At 55.3% G+C, this 20,976-nt stretch overlaps 1 protein-coding gene across 4 annotated transcripts in view; it reads right to left on the bottom strand.

Annotated features, from left to right (window-relative positions):
- Positions 1-16,923, bottom strand: part of RYR1 (ryanodine receptor 1) — a 106,386-nt gene extending 89,463 nt beyond the window's left edge. For all 4 annotated transcript variants that reach the window (XM_023649662.2, XM_070224377.1, XM_023649663.2 and 1 more), the window contains exons 1-17: positions 16,675-16,923; positions 12,090-12,209; positions 11,006-11,110; positions 9,879-9,953; positions 9,700-9,778; positions 9,424-9,536; positions 9,017-9,110; positions 8,000-8,093; positions 7,779-7,853; positions 7,167-7,323; positions 6,868-7,032; positions 5,119-5,240; positions 4,438-4,633; positions 1,405-1,540; positions 1,227-1,322; positions 1,016-1,134; positions 263-396 (exon numbers count right to left, since the gene is read on the bottom strand). In XM_023649662.2, the coding sequence (XP_023505430.2) occupies positions 263-396; positions 1,016-1,134; positions 1,227-1,322; positions 1,405-1,540; positions 4,438-4,633; positions 5,119-5,240; positions 6,868-7,032; positions 7,167-7,323; positions 7,779-7,853; positions 8,000-8,093; positions 9,017-9,110; positions 9,424-9,536; positions 9,700-9,778; positions 9,879-9,953; positions 11,006-11,110; positions 12,090-12,209; positions 16,675-16,722 (1,928 nt within the window). In that variant the 5' untranslated portion in view covers positions 16,723-16,923. The remainder of the gene's footprint in view (positions 1-262; positions 397-1,015; positions 1,135-1,226; positions 1,323-1,404; positions 1,541-4,437; positions 4,634-5,118; positions 5,241-6,867; positions 7,033-7,166; positions 7,324-7,778; positions 7,854-7,999; positions 8,094-9,016; positions 9,111-9,423; positions 9,537-9,699; positions 9,779-9,878; positions 9,954-11,005; positions 11,111-12,089; positions 12,210-16,674) is intronic.
- Positions 16,924-20,976: the final 4,053 nt, after the last annotated feature.

Raw genomic sequence — 20,976 nt, 5'->3', positions numbered from 1 at the left:
AGGAGAGAGGGGGAGGAAGAGAGAAAGAGGGAGAGGAGCAGACAGCGGCAGAAATGGAGCAGGGAGGGAACAAGAGTGGGGAGCCGGCCGGAGCTGGGGGACAGCGGACATCTGTGAGGACTGGGCACTAAGTCCTGGGGTGGGAGATGGAGGAAGGGACATCCACCTGGGCATGGAGTCCCTGAGTCAGGGACAGGGTTGAGAGGTCTGAGTTCTGGGGTCAGGGTGAGGTCAGGCTGGGGTCCGGAGGTAGGAGCCAGACCTGGTGACATAGTTGATGAGGTTTGTCTGCAGCAGAAGCTCGCGGCCAGGGAGCAAGTTCTCGGTAATGAGATCTTGGTTGGAGCGCACGGCCACGCCATTGCACACACACAGGGAACACAGCACGTCCAGGACCTGGAGGTCAAGGTCAGAGGTCAGGGTATGAGGGCACAGGGTATGAGGGCACAGGGAGGCTCAGGGTGGGAGGTAAAGGACGATGCATCAGGGTAGGAGATGGAGATTTTGACTGAGAGAAGGTAGTGAGTGGGAGGTGAGGGATCACAGAGAAAGGTCAAGGGTCAAAGAGAAAGGTCAAGTGAAAGGCTGGGGGCCATATGAGGCAGAAGCATGAAAGGGTGGGGTCAGTGAGAGAGCACGGGGCAAGGATGAGACTGGACATCAGCAGGGGTTGCAAACTGGGGTCTCCAGGGGCCAGGTGGATAATGTAAACACGTGAAGTGGTGAGACAATGCAATGGGGACCAGTAGGACCTGTGGCAAACTGGGGAGCGTATACATACGCAGCCCACCCAAAGGCTATGAGATTGGAAAATTCAAAAAAGATTTCAGAGATCTAACGAAACACATCTGTGGCCCCGAATCCGCTTAAGAACCATGAGTTTGAGACCCTTGGGTTGAGACGGAAGCATGTGGGAGAGAATCCAGGTGAGAGATGAGATGGCGGAGGGGAGTGAGGGAATGGGGAGGGGTCAGGGTTCAGAGTTTGGGGGATGAGAGGCGGGTGAAGAGCCGACCTTGTGGTTCCGCCCATGCTTGTCCAGGAGGGAGATGATGGACTTGATGTGGTTCTCTTGGATGATGTTCAGGACCTCGGGGCTCTCGATCAGGACACAGTACAGCACCTCCAGGATCCCTGGCCAGGGAGCAGAGTGAGAGAGGAGGTGGCTGCGGCCCTCCCCTCCCCCAAGTCCCAAGTCCCTGTCCCCTCCCTCTGGGTCCTCCTACCGGATGAGGCCTCCAGCCGATCCAGCTTGCTGACCAGCCAGTCCAAGTTGTTGGAGAAGAGGGCACAGTTGGTGCGATTGCCACGGATCAGAGAGGCTGAGGGTGGAAAGAGGGGTCAGACCAGTGGGACCGGGGACCTAGGGTGCTCTAGGCAGCGTCAGGACTTGGGGCCCCTTACCCAGAAGTTCATACAGCAGGTTCACAATCTCTTTCCAGGACTCGGCTGCCTCCTCCCCTGCAAATTCGGCAAAGTGGGCAGCAGTAGTGTAGACATTTAGGCGGTCGATGCAATTCAGGACCAGGGCCAGCATCCCCTGGGTGAGGAAAACCGGGGGCTCACCACAGAGTCCCAGGCCCTCCCTTCCTTGTCTTCTTGGATTTGCTAGTTCACATGCCTTTAACAACGAGCAACTGTGTGTCCCTAGACCTAAGCCAGCGCCATTAGCTCCGTGTCCCCTGCGCTCCCATCACCCTCCTGTCCTCCTCAGCTCCCCACATTGTCCTGTCTGCCTCTGCCCCCCACACAACACATCCTTATTAACATCAGGACCGAATTCACGCTTCTCTTTCCAGCAGTTCTCTCTCCATCCTTTCCACTTCCAAGCAGCCCCCTCCTCATTCCAACTGGCCCAGTTCACTCTCCGCACCACCCATCAGAGAGATTTTCTCACTTGCCCCTTGCTTTTTTACATTTTAGTCTTTTGTCTCCCTTTGTTGTGAACTATCACAGACATACAGAAAAGCACATAAAACACATTCTGCCAGTTGTCATTATTCGTGGTACTTAGATTTATAAAGTCCCTGGGAACACTGAATCAGTGACTAGGAACCACGGCTCCCAGGGGACATACTGACAGTTCCTGTGGGTCTCTGCTCACATTTTCACCAGTCAATCAATACACACCCTCGTTTTACGTGCGTTTCTGTTTAAAGACACTTACTTACTACATATAGTGCTGATTCATTAACGTTAAATTCACAGCCAACAGCACTGTAACTGAGCCTGAACGATGCTGATCTGACACACACATTTTCTCTGGGAGGCACATCACAGCCTCCTTACACTTAGGGACACTAGCAGCACTTCACCGCTATGCTCAGGGGCCATTTTAAACAGTGGAATCAGCAAAAAGCACAAAAATGCAAAAAGTGTGGCGCTGAACAGACCATGAATAGGACACTTGTTTACATCTGGAGAGCTGAACCGAGAAGGCAGAGTGTTGCCTTGTTCAGCCTCAGCTGGAAACATACACATCAGAGGACTCAAATCCTTGGCCACTCTGCACACGTCCGCAAATGACCACAGACGTGTTGCAAGTATTGATTTGGGGCGCTACAAACAAGGTTTAGCAGGTAGGCAGATTTGCAAGGACAGAATCTGCGAATAATAAGGAGCAAATGTATATGACGTAACAAATATAAGGAACATCTGTGTAACCATGACCCAGGTCAAGAAGGAGAACGTGGCCAGCCATGCAGACTCCCTGGGTGCCCCTCCGCATCACACAGCCCTCTCTGTTGGGGATAACCGACATCCTGACTTTGATGGCAACGGTGTAACTGAGTTTTGACTAGCACCAGAGGCAGAGCATCACGGCAGCGGGCACAGCAAGGTTGGAGTCACACAGACTGCCTCTGCCACCAACTAGTTGTGACTTTAGAAGACCTAACCCTCCCGTGGCTCCCAAAGGGTAAGTCCTCACCAGAGCCTGGCCCTTGTCGCCTGTCTGCCTTCATATCCCCCCTCTCCTCCTCTAGGCTCACACGGCACCAGTCGCCCTGGCCTCCTCCTATTCTGGAACCTGCTCAGCACACCCCCACCTCATGGCCTCTGCACTCGGTTGTCCCTCTAGCCCCCCCATCTCCCTGCCCCAGGTGTCCACCTGGCTCCCCCTCTTCCCTCAGGTCACCCTCCCTGACCACGCTGTTTTCGATTGCAGTAACCCCACCACTCCCTGCCAGGGCCCTGCTTTATTTTTCTCCTTAGCACTTTTCATCATCTAATATACCATATAATTTACTTATTTATTTTATTGATCATCGACCCTTCCCCCCATGTCAGCTCCAGAAGGGCAGGGATGTCCGTCTGTTTTGTTGACAGCTGTATCCCCAGCATATTTGTTGTGTAGATGACTGTTATTTCATCTCTCTGTGCTTCAGTGACCCATCTGTAAAATGGGAACTACAAGCCCCCATGGGGTGATGGGGAGGATGCCACGTAGACAGCGCCCTTAACACCTAGTAAGGGCTGAGTTCAAGGTGATAATAACTACTACTAGCACTCGTATAGCATCCACTACGCGCTGGGCCTGTTCTAAGCACTTTGCATACACTAATTCCATTCCATAAGGAAGTTTTGTTACTGTTACTATTATCCTTTCTGGGTCGGCCTCCCCCCATCAGGCTGGGAGTCCCTGGAGAGAAGGGAGGGCCAAGTTGGAGGCCTTTAAATGAACATGTACCCTTATCACCCTGTGGAGACGTCAGACCCTCCGACCTTTGTGCAGCCCCTCCTCCCAGCCCCTCGGCCCCTCCCACTCAGACCTGGAGCTGAGCGGAGCCCCCAACATCTCTTCCCTTCCTGCTCTGGTAACACACAGACTCCCAGCCCCTGACCCCCGCTGAGGTCCCTCCCTGCGCTGCCCTCCCTGACGCCTGAAGACCCACCTCTGGGCCTGCCTCTCTCCTCCATGCCCTGTTCTCCTTCTGTCTGCCCACCCCCAGGCCCGCCCCCAGAGACACCGCCCCCTGAGTCTCGCAGCCTCACTTCGCTCCTGTTCTGACTTCTCCCCAGTCCTTGCCTTCTCTTTGGCCTTGAACTTCACTAGGCCCCGCCCCTCTTCCATGTGAGGGAACAAGGCTGGCCCCGTCTCATCGCTCCAGCTCCATCTCTCTCACAGGCCCCGCCCCTGCTCCACCACGCGCCCCGCCCCTCATCAAGGCTCCGCCCACAACCACAGTCCCGCCCCCTAAGGGCCCCGCCCCCCCCACTTGTCCCCGTTCCTGCGGCGCCACCGCCTGGTAGCACAGGCCGGGGTTCCTCCTCGAGGCCCTCCACCAGCCCCACTCCTCTCAGATCACTACTTCCCAGGTCCCTCAGGCCCCGCCCCGCCACTCCTGGAGGCTCCGCCCCCGACATCGCGGCCCCGCCCCTCCCGCAGGCCCCGCCCCTGCGCCCACAGGCCCCGCCCCTCCCTGGCCACGGCCCCACCTCCTCCTGGAAGAGGCTCTGGCGGTTGCGCAGGCTGCGCAGCTTGCTCTGCTTCTCCTCGTGCTGCAGCTCCTCGGAGGGCGGCTCCATGTAGCCGATGAGGTCCTGCAGGCTCAGGATGACGCCCTCGATGGGCAGCGCCGTGCCGGCCGGCGGCCCAGAGCCCCGCGGCTTTCCGCTGAAGCTGTCCAGGCCCCTGCGGGGACCGCACCCTGGTCAGCAGGGGGCCGGGAGCGCTGGATGTCGGGGATGCGCTGGCGAGTACCCACCCTGGTCCCCGCAGGACTCCCACAGACACAACAGAGCGGGAGACTGAGACACGGAGAGAGAAGGCACTGGCCCGAGGTCACCCAGTGGCCAAGGGCAGGACTGGGACTGGGACTCACGCCTGTGTAGGCACAGGGGTTCTTGGAAGAAAGAGACAGGGCTGGGGAGGTCCAGGGTCAAGGGTCTGGGTGCCAGGGGTGTGGAAGTTGGGTGGCGATGGGTCAGGACCATAGCTGTCGAGGTTAGATTAGGAGTCAAGAGTATAGAGGTTAGAGGTTAGAGGTTAGGGGTCTTGTGTATGTTAGACGGGGGTGTGGCTGTCAGAGGAGAGATTAAAGGGATCAGGTGCATGAACGCCAGGAGCCTGGGGTCCAGGGGTGGCCTGGCACCCGCACAGAGTGGGCGGTGGCTCACTTGATGAACTGGTTGTAGAGGCCAGCGGTGCTGTAAATCATGCGGGCAGCCTGGGACTCCTCGTGCTGGCAGCGGGTCAGCGAAAGGGCATCGTCCATGTGGCCTTCCTGGTGCAGCATGGCCTGGCAGTGGGGGGTCAGAGAAGTCAGGAGGGGGCCCTGCCACCCAGGGCCATGCCCCCCAGACTCTATCCCCAAAGCTGCCCCCTCCCCCACCGAATCTCTCTTCCAGTGCCCCTTCCTCCTCTCCCTCTTTATCTGTCTCTGTGGTTTTCATTCTCTCTCTCTCTTTCCCTCTCTCTCTGTCTCTCTCTGTCTCTCCCTGTTTTGCCTGTTGTCTGTCTCAGGCTGCATCCTCTCCACTTGTATCTACTCCTGTAACATCCCCCCCCACCGAAAGTTCTAACGGCACCCCAAACAGGTCCCAGATAGACCGCCTGATCACCTTTCTGGGAGGTGAGACCATCCTGGCTGCCGGCTTCCCCCTGAGCTGACCTCCCAGAGCCCCACCCAGTCCCCGGGCTGGAATGCCATCCACCTGCTGATGCCTCCCGCGTCTCCCCGTCTGGCCCAGACCCACATGTTCTGCTCATGTATCCAACTGCAGGCCTTATTTTCACAAACGGGTGCCTCCCTGGTCTTCCCACTCATTCACTCAGCGCGTCTATGGAGCGGCTCTGTTCTAGGCATTGGGGGTAAAACTTCAGGGCTCTGTCCCCTTGAGCTGATGCTTCACTCTCCCCGACTCGGTTAATGGCACTTCCATCCTTCCAGTTGCTCAGGGAAAAAGTCATCCTCAACCCTTGTCTCTCTTACCCTGTATCTAATCTGTCAGAAAATCCTGTTGACTCCAGCGTCAAAATACAACCAGAATCCGCCACCTTCCACTCCACAGTCCCACCCAGTCCACTGTCACCTCCCCGCTGTACCATTGCAGCAATTTCCTTCCTGGTCTCCCTACTTCAGCTCTGCCCCCCACGGGCTATTCCCATAAGCAGTTAAGGACCCTGAGAACCTGACTCAGGTCACCTCCCTGGCTTGCTCAAAATGCCCTTGTGGCTCCATCTCAGCAGGGTAAAAGCCAGGACCCTCCTCATGGTTCACAAGGCCCCACACAATCTGCTGCCATCCCCTCTCTGTCCTCATCTCCCACAACTCACCCCTCACTCACTCTTTCCTGCCAAACTGGATCCAACCTCATTCCAACCTCAGGGCCTTTGCACATGCTCTTCCCTTTGTCAAAAGTAGCTGTATGACTATGTACTGCATTAAAGGCAGTTTATTCGCCATGTCTGAGCACTGGGAGGGCAGGGAACAGGTCTGTATAGCTCGCCTATTTTTCCACACACACATCCAGAACCACTTAGGTACTCAGTAATTTGTTGAATGTGACCCTCAGTCTGTCACTATCTGTCTTTTTCTCTCTCTGTCTGTCTTTCTCTGTCTTTTCCATCTCTGCCTCTCTGTGTCTATCTTTCTCTATTTTCTGTTCATATCATTTTGCCTCTGCCTTTCCCTGTCTCTATCTCTCTCTGCCTTCCTCCCTCCCCTTCCTCTCTTTCCCTCCTCCCCGCACCCCCCCCCCCATATATATCCCTCTTTTTGCCTCTCTCTCTCAATCTCAATTTCTTCCCCAGTCTCCATCTTCCTCTCGGCCCCATCCTCAAATTCGTGAAAGCTCAAGCACGACCTCCCCCCGGCCCGCTTCCTCCCCTGCCTTCCCCCACCCCTGCCCCTGCTAGGCACCCACCTTCTTCTTGAGCACGCCGAGCCGCAGGGCCTTATGGTCCGGGGCAGCATAGGTGAGCCACAGGCCCGAGGCCACATGCTGCACAAAGCACAGCGACTCCCCGTACTTGATCTCCGGGGGGCCCATGCCCTCCACGTCTCGTTTGGGGCCCATATCCAGCTTCTCCTGCAGGGACAGGGGACACTGGTCAGCCTCCCCTGCCTGTGCGTTTAACGGGGGAGCACCACCGGGAGACTGCAGGGGGGGCTGCAGTGGGATTTGGGGCTCGGGATGGGGGAAGGCACCCTGACGCCGCTGACCTTGGAGACGCGGAAGCAGAAGGAGGTGGCCTTGGTGTGAGCCTTGCTGGCATCAACCACCATCAGGCCCTGGTCCTCGGTGAGCGCCAGGTACCGCCCGGTGGTGACGTGCCGGATGCGCAGTGGCTGGCCCCAGCGCAGATGGCTCCCGCTCCAGCTGCGGAGGGTGAGGGTGAGGGGTCAGAGGACCCCCAGTCCTCCCACGGACACCACAGTCTTGGTCCAAATCTCCCTTGGGACCCTCCGATCTTTCTTAGGACCCCCAGTCCTCTTTTAGGAACCCCAATCCTCTCAGGCCCTCACAGCTTCCTTGGGGCTCCCCAGATGGCTCAGTGCCCCCAGTTTTCCCAGACCCTTCATTTTCTCCTCCTCCACTCCCCACATTTTCACTAGGGACCCCCTCAGGGGCCCCCACCATCCCCTAAGACCTCCTTTTCCTCCAGGCTTCTAGAACCCTGAGGACCTTTGTCATTCTCTTAGGCTCCCTAGATTTTCCAACAAAACCCTCCAGTATCTTCCTCAGATCTTCCTTCAAACCCTCTCTCTCCTTCCAGGCCCCCTAGGGGCCCCAACCCGCTCTCCCAGCCCAGCTCCACGCCCCCCCCCCCATACCTGATTCTCAGTGGCTCCAGTCTCCAGAGGGAGCGGGCATGGGTGCACACAGCGCCCCCCTCATAGTGGACAAGTCTGGGGACACAGGAGGGAGGGAGTGAGGTCAGGGGTTCAGGCTGCAGCCCCCCAGATCCCCAACCTCCCTCATAACGCCCCAGCTGACCTTTGCCCCCTCCCAGCCCCCATCCCCAGCCCCCAGGCCCTCCTGTCCCCAGCCTGACCTGCGCTGGTCGTCACTGTCAGCAGGCGAAATGGTCAGACACTCATCCATGTGTCCGTGAAAGAGGCGGAGGACGTGGCCCCCGGTCACATAGCCTGGAGAGAAGCAAGAGGAGGTGGTCACCCTGGGGCTGGAGCCCCTGAAAGCCCAGGACCAAAGTGGAGTCAGGGGGCCCTGCTTCTCCCCTGCGGGAGGCTGGGGGTTGGATAGGCGGGTCTGCAGTTGAGAATGTGAGTGTCAGGGTAAGAAGGGGTAGTCTGAGGTTTGGGCTGAGTCTGGGCCTGAAGTGGGGCACTGAGATTTGGGGGCTGAGGCTGGGGATCTAAGTTTGGGGGTGTGAGCATGCAGGGCTGGGGCTGGCGGGTAGGGGGGTCTGAGTTCGAATTTGGAAGGTTGAGTCAGACGGTTGTGTCTAATGTTCCCTGATGTGGGGGTCTGAGTTCCAGGGATGTGGGGTCTGGGTTTAGAGGTGTGTTGGCTGGGTCTGAAGTTGGGGTCTGAAGTTTGAGGGTGATTTGGGGGTCTGAGGTGGTCTACAGTTTGGAAGTCTGAGCTTTGGGGCCTGAGTCTGGAGAGATCTGAGCTGTGGAGTTGGAAGCTGGTGGTTCTGAGTTTTGGGGTCCATGGTTTGAGTCTCAGAGTGCATCTGGCTCAGGGCTCTGAGGTTTGGGGGGAGCCGAAGTTCGGGGCTCATGCTTTGGGGGCTCAGCCTAGGGTCTGAATCTGGGAGATGATTTTGGAGACTGGAGGTTAAAGTTGGGGGTCTGAAGCTGGTTGGCTGAGGTTTGGGGCCTGAATGAGGGGTCTTGGTTTGGGGTCTGAGTTTGGGAGTCTAACGCTGAGTCTCAGGTTTGGGATCTGGGCTCCAGGGTTCTGGATTGGGGGTCAGCTGAGATCCAAGTGCGAAGGTCACAATTTGGGGTCTGAGGTACAAGGCTCAGCTTGGACACATCTGAGGGACAATGTAGGAGGTCTTTTGGGGGGTCCCAGTTTAGGGGCCGGAGGCCTGGGGCCTCACCTTCTTCGCAGCCAGAGCAGATGGGGTTCATGTTCCACAGTGTCTGCATGAAGGAGGCGTCAACCTGGAGCTCCCCACTGGCCGTCGACAGGTGCTGGGGGCCCCCGGAATGTGGCGATCAGAGACAGTGGGGTGGGGGGCAATAGTTCCAGAGTCAGAGGCCAGAAAGCAGGGGTGGAAGCCAGGAAACAGGCAGACGGGAGACCAAAAATTAGAGGTCACAGATCAGGAAATGGGAAATGGGGGTCAGAAACCAGAAGTTGATGTCGGAGTCAGGAACCTGGAAATTGGGAGTCAGGAAGTTGGGGCCGGAGAACAGGCAAACCTGATGAGGAGATGGGCTGACGGGGAGCCCCAAGCCCTGGGGGCAGCAGGAGCCCTGATGGGGGAGGCGGGGGATTGCTCACCAGGTAGCGCTCGGAGGAGACACTAACGAGGATGAGGTCATCCCCGACGCGGACCTTTTCTCCTTCTGACCTCTGCTTGGAGGCTGGGTGCGTCGTCCACCAACAGGCCTCTCCTATGGGGGCGAAAGGAGTGTCAGGATGCTGGCTGCCCAGAAAGCTCGTCCCCAGGGCTTTCCCTGCCACTGAGCCCTCTGCCCACCGTTCTCCTATTGCTGCCACCAACTCTGCCTCACCGCCCCCCATCCCTGCCCCTAGGGCATCCCCGTGCCCCTGCACCTATTGCATCCTCCTGCAGTCCCACGTCGAAGGCCAGCTTGTCAGTCATGGAGCGGGAGGTGGTGAGGCAGCTCAGATACTAGGGTTGTGGAGTGGGGGGAGGGGGGGTGTCAGTCTCCTCCCAGCAGGCTCTGCGCTCCCTGCCCCCTCCCTGCGCCGCCCCCCGCTGGTGCACTCACCATGCCGCTGTGCGCATGCCGCAGCAGGATGGCATGGCCGTACAGCAGTGTCCTGTGTCCCCCGCCCTGGGACGACTGTAGGGGGAGGGAGGGCACAGAGTCAGCACAGACCCCCCAAGACATCTGGCCTCTCCCAGGTGGGAATATGCTCCCCACAAAATACCATGCTCAGGCCTGGCCGCAAGGAAGCCTCAGCTCAGACTGCAACAGATTCTCTGCCTCAGTTTCCCCACTCGTGGAAGCAGGGGCTGAGAAGCCTGTGGATGGGGTATTTTATATTTCCCAAAGCCCACTCTGTCCTCCCTGCCTCCTTCACCTCGTTCACCAGGCCCCAGAGTCACTCAGGGAGTTTGGACCGCTCCTTTGGGTATCTGGGGACACTTGGGGGCGCCCTAGTATCTCGTGTCCCATGGATTTCAACCCCCCCCCCCACCTCTAACCTGTCATAACACGGCTGAGCTGCAGGCAGTGTGCCCTGGTACAGACTAACTCATTGTTAAATATTTGAGCATCACCCGTGGGGACCCGTCCTGGGCTGCCACACACACCGAGCACGAGGACACCCAGCCCCTCTTTGTGGGGGCGATGCCCGGTCGCCTGATGGCATCATGCCTCCCATCCCAGCTCTCACATGCCCATGCTCTGAGGGGGCCATGTGATGAGGCCACTTGATCACATGGCGGACCCACTCCTGGACCGGAGGGGACCCACAGTGGGGGTGGGGGAGGGGAGGGGAGAGGTCCCATGCGGAGAAGAGCTGGGATCGGGGCTGAGGGAAAGGATGGGAAAGAGGAGAAAGGAGCAGGTGGGGGGGACGGGGGCTCTGAAGCCCCCACCTCCTTCCTTCCTGCCTTCCTGCCGGGCCTGTTCTGGGCTCCACAGCTCCTGACACCCGGGGTGGGGGGACTCCAGCCCCTGTGTGCAGGATGTGGGCCCAAGAGGCGGACCTGGGGTCAGGAGAGGTGGGAAGGACAGGTGACACCCGAGGCCAGACCTACCCACTTATCCAAATTGAGGGCCTGTTGGGGGCGGGGCAGAAAGAGGAAGAAGATCAGATGGTAAACGAGCCCCAGGTCCCCCGGGCCATCCTGGCCCCAGGGCCCCGCCCGCAGGAGCGGGAGCCTCACCTCCACTCCGGCCTCCACCGTGTTGGCCAGCATCTCCTGCAGGGCTCGGACCGACAGAGACTGCTCCAGGACGAAGCAACAGATGGCCAGATCGGGGGGCACATTCTGGGGGTGGGGGGTGGGGAGATGTGAGGCGGGGCTGAGCTGGCGCACCCCCTGCCCCTGGTCTAAACACCCACACCCCTTAGAGACCTAGATCTGACCCCAACCCCCCAAGAAGCCCTGCCCTCTGCCACCCCCTTCAGACACCCTGCATCCACCCCATTGCAGGAAACACCTCTGCCTCGGCTCCTCCCTCGAACACCTAAAGCCCACCCGAGCCTCACGGAAGCTTCCACCCTCCCCTTCCCACTCGGGTACCCCACGCCCCACCTAATGGCATAGGAAGCCCCGGGCCATGCCTCCCCCCTCAGACACACGGCACCGCCTCCAACTCCAGGGGACTCCTCTGTGCCCTCCCTGAGAAACCCCAATCTCTCCAGTCCCAAAGGAAGCCCCAGACGTCACCAGGGGACAGTCCCAGCGCCTCCTCCTCCCTCAGACACCTGGGGACACTGCTGCAAAATCTTGGCAGGGTCCAACCTGACGCCTCCCCCCTCAGTCTCACACCCCCTCACCTCAGACTCCCAGACGCCCTCCTCTTGAATCCAAGACCCTCTGCCCGCCTTGGACTCCACGTCCCCTCCCTCTCCTGCTCCCCACCCCCAGGTCACCTCCTCTCTCAGACCCTGCGTCCACCTCGCCCGAGACCCCAGGCTCCCTCCAACTTGAGCCTCCAACCTCCTCCTGAGTCAGCCCCCTGCTAGCATCCCCCTGCGCCCCCCACCCCAGGCCCTTTTGCCTTCCATTCAGGGCCCGCTGCCCCTGAGACACCTGCCTCCTGAGACCCCTGGGACCCCTGCCCTCCATCCTCAGTCTCCCACGCTTACCCACCTTGGACCCCCGGCCCCCTTTCCCTCTTAGCCCCCTCCCTGCTTTCTCCCCTGTCAGCATCCGCTCTCCAGACTCCTGGACCCCTCTTCTTTGGACCCCAGACTCTCCGCCCCTTGGCCGACCCCCTCCCCGCCCTCCGTCCAGCACACACCTGGGCGTTGCTGGTGGGCTCCAGGAAGCAGAGGCGATTGCCGAAGCCCTCGGCGGCCAGGCAGAGCTTGAGCTGCTCCTTGAGCACGGTGGCATTGCACTGCAGGACCACCTCGTCATCCTGGGGGCGGGACCCAGGGGTCAGAGCATCCCGCTGACGGCCCGCCCTCCTCCTCGTGAAGAGGATAGCAGCTGATAAACCCCACCCTCGAGATTTATCCAGCCAGGGCCCATGCTGGGCACTCTACACACTTCTAACATCCCCCTGAGATAGGAGCCAGTGTCACCCCTATCTTAAAACGGGGAAACTGAGGCTCAGAGTGTACATGGCTTGTCCAAGGCCACCCAGCTGGTAAGAGGAGGACCTGGGATTTGAACCCGAGTCTGGCTGGCTCTAGAAGCCTCCCGGGGAGTGGGTGTGCAGCGAGGTGAACCATCAGAGGGCTACAAGCACCTCGAGTTAAGCAGCTTTTAAGCCCAGCCTACTCTGATTTCTCTTTTGTGCACTGTTGTCACAACAGTTGTCATTGGAGGGCGCTTTCCAATGACACCTGGATGCAGTGCTGGGGCCTGGGCTGGACCCTGGACGGGGGAAATGCCATAAAGGGCAGCGTCGCGACCACTGGTGAAGGCTGAGTCAGGACCCTGGACGAGATAGTGGGGTCAGAGCTTACTGAATGTCCATGTTGATAAGTGTCCCTTGGTTGACTAAGAGACGGCCCTGGTTTTTAGGAAACAGACACTGATGTCTTTAGGGGTGAGGGTATCATGTCCATGACTTACTCTCAGACAGTCCAGGAAAAAAATAGACAGAGAGAAGGAGAGAGGAAAGGAAGGTAAAGCAGACGTGCCAACATTTGGGGGAAATGACCGCAGGCCATATGGGAGTTCTTTGAATTAACCTTGCAACTTTTCTCTAAGTTTGAAATGATTTCGAGATTATAAATTAAAATTTTAAGTAAAATAAAAGCATTTTCTATGTGCTGGGTCCCATTCCAAGCACTTAACATGTATTAACTCATTTAATCCTCACAACAAGCCTCTGAGGTTAGTCCTATTATGTGAGCCTGTGGAAACTGAAGCCCAGAGAGGTGAAGTAAGTTGCCTGAGGTCACACAGCTGGCATACAGCATAGCTGGAATTTGATCCCAACACTGTGGCTCTATATGCCACCCTCTTAGAACACTAGCCTGCCTCTTAACACATTAGTATAGTAGCCCATGTCTACATTTATAACTAATATAAATGTACATGGGAGAGTACTCAACATTTTTACTTATAGCAGTCTCCATCAAAAATGAAGGGGTTAGGCGTCCAGCCTGAGGTCACACAGCCTCTAGCCCTCCCAGCATATCACACAAACATGTCCCACTCCTGGGCTTTGACCCACACAGGCAGCCCTCAGTCTGTCCATCCAGCCGGGGAGAAGGGAGGCAGGACTGACCCGCTGGCAGGAGGCCCCACAGTGGTTCTGGCCTGAACCCCCAACGCCGACGTCCAGGCACGTGCCGTGCGCTTGTGTATTTATAGGAATCGTATAGCTTGCATTTATCCAGCACGTACTGTCTGCTAGGCCTTCTGCTCAGGACTCTACATTCATCAGACAGGCACTTATTGAGCATCTGCTATGGGCCAGGCACTGGACGTAGAGCAGTGGATCAAGGGGACAGAATCCCCGTCCTCCTGGAGCTGACATCCTCGTGCGCGACACGCAATCAACAGTGAATAGATTCATCACTTTGATATCAGGGATAAGCGTCATGGAAAAAATAACCCAGGGTGCCGTAAGAGAGTGACTTTTGGGGTAGGGATGACATCAGTGAGGGGGTGAAGGGACAGCCTCTCCAAGGAGGTGACATTTGAGAAGAACCTTGTCCAAATAACGAGAAGGAATCAGGTCTGGCCATCTCTGGGGGAAGCATGCTCCAGGAAGAGGGGGCGGCCTGTGCAAAGGCCTAGGGCCGAGGGTGTTGGGGTGGCGAGGGAGACAGGAGGGCGGCAGGAGCAAGGGGGGAGGTGGGAGGAGAGGAGCTCAGAGGAATATTTGCATGGACCACTTGAATCTGACGGTACCTATTTCTGTCCCCACTTTCCAGATTAGGAAACTGAGGCTCAGAGAGCAAAGTAAAAATCACTTTCCCAGAGTGAGGAAGCAGGCAATGGCCAAGCCAGATGTAAACCAGACACAGGGGGCGGGTCACTACCCAGTGATTCTCAAACTTTCTCCTGCATCAGATTGAAGGGGGCGGGGGTCTGGTTAAAAATGCAGCTTCCTTGCTGGCCAGTCCCCCCGCCGTGACACCAGAGCCGGATGCCGCGGATCTGGCTGAGCAGGGAGTCTGTGCCATTAACCAGCCCCCAGGGGTTCTGCCATGAGGAAGATGGGCACAGATGTTAGCTCAGGGACCCTCTTCCTCAGCAAAAAAAGAGCAAGATTGGCAACAGGTGCTAGCTCAGAGCGAATCTTCCTCACCAAAAAAAAAAAAAAGTGTGTGTGAATGCACCTAATTTGCCCATTATACCATGAATGGGAGGCAACTCCATGTCCATCAGCAGGTGAACCGATAAACAAATTGTGGCATATTCCCTCGATGGAATACTACTTGGCAACAAAAAGGAGTGAACTCTTGATACACGCTACATGGCTGAATATCAAAAATATCACGGTGAGAAAAGAAGCAAGAGAGATGAGCACACAGTATATATGAAACACTAGAAGTGGCTGATGGAATCTGTGGTAACATAAAGCACATGGGGGCAGGTGACTACTGCTAAGAGCAAGAGGGAACTTTCTGGAGTCAAGGAAACGTTCTTCGTCTTGACTATGATGGTGTTTACACAGACGTGCACAGTTTGTCAAAACTCACTGGGCTGTAACGGCTAAAATGGGTCCAGCTCATTGCATGTCAATTATACCTCAAGAAAGCTTATTTCTTATAATATATGTATGTATGTGCATATACTGGGTTGCAATATAAAATATATTTATTGCTGGTGGCAGGACGTCCAAAAAGTTTGAGGAAACCACCACAAAACCTCAATAAAATGCAGGAAAACAGACCCAGACTGGAGCCAAGAGCTGCCAGGGTGAGGCCTCTAGAACCTGGCACTGGCCACATTGGCAAGTCTGAGCCCACTCTTCCTCTTGTGAAAGCACGGAGGGCTAGGCCCAGGGGCATCCAGAGATGACACTTCCTGGCCTTGACCTTGGGCAAGTGACTGACACTCAGGCCTCGGTTTCCCTCAGATCTCGCAGGGAGATAAAGATAGGGCCCTACCTCAGAAGATAGGGCAGCGAGGATATAATTAGATGCCTCAGGAGGCTGAGGTCCTGAGCACGGGGCCTGACGTAGAGTGGCTGCTCAGGGGCTGATGGCCATGGTCATGGTCTTATTAGGGCCAGGGAGGGGGGAGAGCCCAACCCATGGTGTCTGCTAAGGGGCTGGAGCTGGGGCAGGAGTCCACGCTGAAGCTAGGCCTCCTCCCGTGGCCGAATGTCCAGCTGTCGCTATCCTTCACTACCAGCCCCAGCTGTTTGTTCCTCCCTCCCCGGAAACCAGACCCGGCTCACCAGGGTCCTATTCTGGGGCCGGAATGCTGTGTCAGCATTTCCCAGGGCTGGGAGGGGGAGGGGAGGGGCTAATGCAGGGTCAGCAGACCTGGCCCAGAAGAGAGAACATCCCCTGCCACCCTCACAGCCCCACACCCGGCTCAGCCCCTGGGAAGGGGAAGCCACTAGGAAAAGTGGGAAGGACTCCTCCCCCTCATCATCTCCCTGTCCCCTGCCCAGGCCCCAGAAATGTGGGCTATTCTGGGAGGGCCACCTGTTGTTCCAATTCCCATCCCTGCCCCCCAGCCGAGGATCAGAGACGCGGAGCTAGATGGGCAGAGCGAAACGCAGAGGGCCTGAAGCCAAAGAACAAAGACAGAGACAGAGACAGGGAGACAGAGAGAGATAGAGACACAGAGACAATCCAAAGAGACCGATAAGCAGAGACACCACCCAGAGACCATTAGGAGCCATATTTGACCCTCTTCCGTGAACCCCAGGACGGAAAGAAGAAGATCCAGAACCAGAGGGACCCCAGGAGACCCTCAGGGCTGGGAGTTCAAAGGAGTTGCGTCCTCCAGCCCACCCCAGCCCCCTTCCCAAGAACTTAAATAGGTCAGAGTCTGGAGCAAGAAGAGAATTAGGGCTGGGTGGGGGCAGGGGGGGACGGCTAAATTAAGCTCAGGAACTAGAACCACCTTCCCCAAGTGTCTGCGTCCAGGATGGTGGGAGGGGGTGCTCCCTCAGCGGTCCCCCTTCTCCGGGACCGATCGCTAATGTCAGAAGAAAGGGTAGCCAAAGAGCCCCCTCTCCATCTTTGGCCCCCAATTCTGCTAATTCTCTGTGGTGAGAAAGGTGGGGGAGACTAAGAGAGATAGACATGGAGAAAGAGAGAGTGACAGCCACCCAAAGGGACAGAGGAAGAGACTCCGAAGCTCAGACCACCAGCAATCAGGACAGAGACATCCAGAGACAGAGAGACACTCAGAGGGTCCCCAGAGACAGCCCCAGAGACCCATAACGCAGAGATACGCACCGTTCGCAGAAACTGGACCTCATCCTCGCCCTCTGCTCCGTCACCCATGATGTCGAGGCCCGAGAGGCCGGGGCTGAGGTCGGGGAATAGGAGGAGGGGGCCGCGGGCTGGGCGGGCGGGCGGGCGGGCTGGGGGCGGGCTGGGGTCGGAGACCTCTGGGGACGCCTGAGGCCCCCCGCGGAGTAGATGGAACTGCGAGGAGGATGCGCGTGCTGGACAGAGCTGGACGGAGGGCCCCGCCCCCCGGTCCCCATTGGGCCCGGACGACACCGGCCACGCCCCTCGCCGGAGCCCCGCCCACAGGCCCGGGGTACGCGTGGAGGGTGGGGCGGCGTAGGGGGCGTGTCTAGAGGGTAGCTGCCCTCCCTCCACCTCCGCGGTGTGCAAGGCGCCGTCGTTCTCCCATTTCTCAGAGGGCAAACTGAGGCTCTGACCTGGGAAAGCCCCTGCTTGACGTCATGCAGCAGAGCCAGATGCGCACCAGGTCTCCCGACTTTAAAAGTTATTAAAAGCAAAGTCTCTGAGCCAGCCTGGACCCGAATCCCAGCCTTGCCCCTCACTTGGGGGGCAAGTCACTTCACCTCTCCGTGCCTCAGTTTCCCCAACTGGTAAGGAGGATTTTAATAGCACCTATCCCCCAAGGTTGTTGCAAGGATGAAATGAAATAATTTATTTATCTTAATTTAGCTCTTAAAACAGCACCAACGCCTAGTAAATGTTATGTTAGTGCTGCTATCGTCATCCTCCTCCTCATTATTATGAAAACTGATGAGGCAGGAATCCTCGCGGTAGCAGATGCCTTTTGCGCGCCTGCTGTATTTCAGGCCCTGAGTTAAGATCTTTTTACTGCATCTCATTTAGTTCTTGCTAACATAACGATAATCTTGCTAATGATTCACGTTGTTTAGAGAGGCAATAAAAATGTGTGGTCCTTGCCATGTATAGTTTTAAGGACATGACTGGAATAAACAATATATTTCTCACAACAATCTTGTCAAGTCTGTCCTCTTAGGGTGCCCGTTTTACAGATGAGGAAAGCCGAGCACAGAGAGGTGGAGTAACTTGCCCAAAGTCACACAGAAACTGAGCCAAGGATTTGAACCTAGAGCCAAGGTTCTTAACCATTCCGCTTTACTGTCTTGCTATTTGCATAAAATCTCCAAATTATAACAAAGCTCACTTCCCCACGGGGCCAGAGCCCGCCTCCCAGAGTTCTAACCCTCCCTTTCTCCAAGGGCCGCTTGAGCCACTAAGGGCCACTGGCTGGGCCACCTTTTATGCAGATGAGTGCCCTGGGCTTTGTAAATAGGAGAGTCCTGGGAGGTAGTCAGCTCCTTTTGGCTCCTGGCTGCCCCGGGCTGGAGGAGGTGCTGGCTCCCGGGGGCTCAGGCCAGGGGCCTCTGCAGTTCCTTCCTTAACACAGACGGCGGCGGGGCCTGGAGGCCCAAATCGCGACACCCCACACACACCTGGGCCTCCTGCCAGGCAGCCACCTTCATGCCTCTGGGCCTCAGTTTCCTCATCTGTCAACTGGGTTAATCTGGTATGGTCGCCATCTCCTGGGTCTGGGCGGTACAGGGGAAGATTCCATGAGGAAACTGACTAGAGATGACCCCATGGTGACTGATCGATTCAGGGATCTATTAAAATTATTATTATTAACATGTAATGATATCTACTACATTCCACAAAACAATATCTCACAGCTCAATAAAATTATAAGAAAATGTTATTAAATGTATAATAATTTGCTATGCCTTACACCATTAAGTATTGATACAATTGTAATATATGGCACACAAGTTTGTACTATATTACTGAACTATGTAATTCATAATTATATATTTAGGCTAATATACAGTACAATACAATTTTATGTTTATTATACATTATATAATGCACACTTGTATATGAAATATTAGGTTTTTCCTTAGAATTTTATATGTAACCTACAATTGTTCTGTGTCATTGTGCATTATATCATAAGATATTAATAGTGTTTCTTTTTTGTGTCCGTCATCATTATGTGTTTGAAGACCTACTAGCCATGTTGCTTGGTGGACACCTGGTCTGTGGCTGTGGGGGCTTTGCAGGACTCCCTGGTGACTGTCCCCTTCTGTTGGTTCACCTACTCCCCTGCGGGTGGGCACCCAGGCTGCCCCCAGCTCCCCGAAACTAACATCGAGGTGAACGTCCTTGTGTGGAACTGAGGGAGCGTGGCCCAGGATGCAGACCCGGGAGCTATTCTATTGCTGGGTGAGAGGTCCGTGCACACACTTGATTTGACTAGATGGTGCCGAGTGGTCCACGGAAATGGCTGCCCACTCTTAATGTGTGGGGGTTCCCAGGTCCCCACATCCCCAACCTCCACTTGGCATTTTCCAGTGTCTAATTTTTGCTAGACCAGTAGGATGACTCACTGTTGTTTCAATTTGCCCTTCCCTGATCAGTTACCAGTAATTTCTCGAGTCTTCTCGGGTGCCTGTCCCAGTTTGGGATTTCGTCATCACCTGCTCATACTCTTAGTCCATTTTTCTATCAGAGTACCTGTCTTTTCTTCTTGCTGATTTGCAGCTGTTCCTTTTACATTCAAGATATTAATTTCACATTGATTTTAGACATTGTAAATGCCTTTTCCCGCCTTGTCATCTGATATTTGTCCCGTAGCATTCTCATCAAAAGAAATCCTTATTTGGATGTTATCAAATGCACCCTTTTTCTGCCTTACGAGTTTCTGTGGTTTGATTCAGCAGCCTTTTCCTTTGTAGTTGTCAGTGTTATTGTTGGTATTAACTATCCCCGGGGGCCTAGAGGGTGGCATGTGTGTATACCAGTGCCACGGGCTTTGCTGACCTGAGTCCCGGGGGCCTGGGGACACCTACACTGCAAACCCAGCTCAGCAAGAAGTGTGTCATCACCTTGTGGGAGGCGGGTGCTGAGGAGATGGGCTGAGAGACAGACAGACAGCGCATCATGGAGAGCACTACTTGAGACCAGGGGAGAGAGAAGGGAAAAAGAGACAGAAGAGGAAGAAATGGAGACAGAGGGTCTGGAAAAGCTAAAGAGAATGGGCTCTGCGCTCGTCTCAATGTTCCGGTGTGAAAAAAACATCCATGGTGACTTCTTTTAGTGAAAAAAAGAAAGAATCAAAAATATACGTCTAAGAAAGCTTTGGTTGAATTGACTAACAGACTAGGTTTGGCAGAATCATACTAATTCCTAGGATCCATTCCTGGGTATCTGCTACGGAATTGCACACATGAATGTTCCTCAAAAGACAGGTGCTAGAATGTTCACAACAGCCCCCAAACTGGAAACAACTCAAATGCCCATCACAGGAGAATGGATGGATAAATCGTGGAATAGTCACACAACGGAAGCCCACGTGGTAGCAAAAAGGAATAAATGACAACCAAATATAAGAACATGGAGGAGTCACAAAAGGCATGATGTTGAGTGAAAGAAACCAGACACAATAAACTATTCCGCTTAGATACAGCTCAAAATGGGGCAAAACCGTTTGCTAGCAGTCCGGCCACTGGGAAGTTTGGGGAGGTAGCATGGGGAAGGGGCACAAGGGGGCTGTGGGAGACGGGAATGTTCCGTGAATGTTGCATGGATGTGGTAAGTGTGTCACCCTTCATCCACCTGAGCACTTCTGATTTCTGCTCTTTTTTGTACATGAATTAAAAAGTATGTCAAGCATGACACATTTAGGTAAAAGAAAAAAGCACACATACTCAAAAGACAAGTCTGGGTTTCTATGAGCAGGTATTTATGTACCTGAACAAACACATAGCCAACAGATCACATGAAAGCCGACAATGTGTGATATGGGTCACCCCAGCCCAAGAGGGCCAGTGGGATGGGGAGGGGCCCCCAGAGGGTTCGGCCTCCATCTGTAATGTTTCCATAATAAGATAGTCTTTAAGATGGTGTCAGGATTAAAAAAGTTAATATTTTAAAAGCCCTTAGAACAGTATGTGGCATACAGTAGGTACGACATAAGAATTTGTTCCAATAAAAGTAATAAAGTGAAAATGTTTTCTGGGGTACAAATGGTACTATTAAAACTAAACTAGGCACAAAAGAAATGTAGGAAGAAATATACAAAGTATCGTGCCTTGTGACTTTCCTTTCAAACCTTTGTGCGTGACATGCATGAACCTTGTAGAAACATATTCTCCTTCTGAGTGTGCATTTCTACATAAATGTGTCATATTAGGCATACTTTTTTTTAAAAAAGCTGCTTTTATTGAAGTGTGACAGTGACAGGACAGAGAATCACGGGGCTAAAGATAG

This window comes from Equus caballus, chromosome 10, assembly GCF_041296265.1.
Source record: "Equus caballus isolate H_3958 breed thoroughbred chromosome 10, TB-T2T, whole genome shotgun sequence".
In the NCBI taxonomy this organism is placed as follows: Eukaryota; Metazoa; Chordata; class Mammalia; order Perissodactyla; family Equidae; genus Equus; species Equus caballus.
Note: the sequence above shows the minus strand (reverse complement) of the source record. Positions and strands in the feature narration are given on the sequence as shown.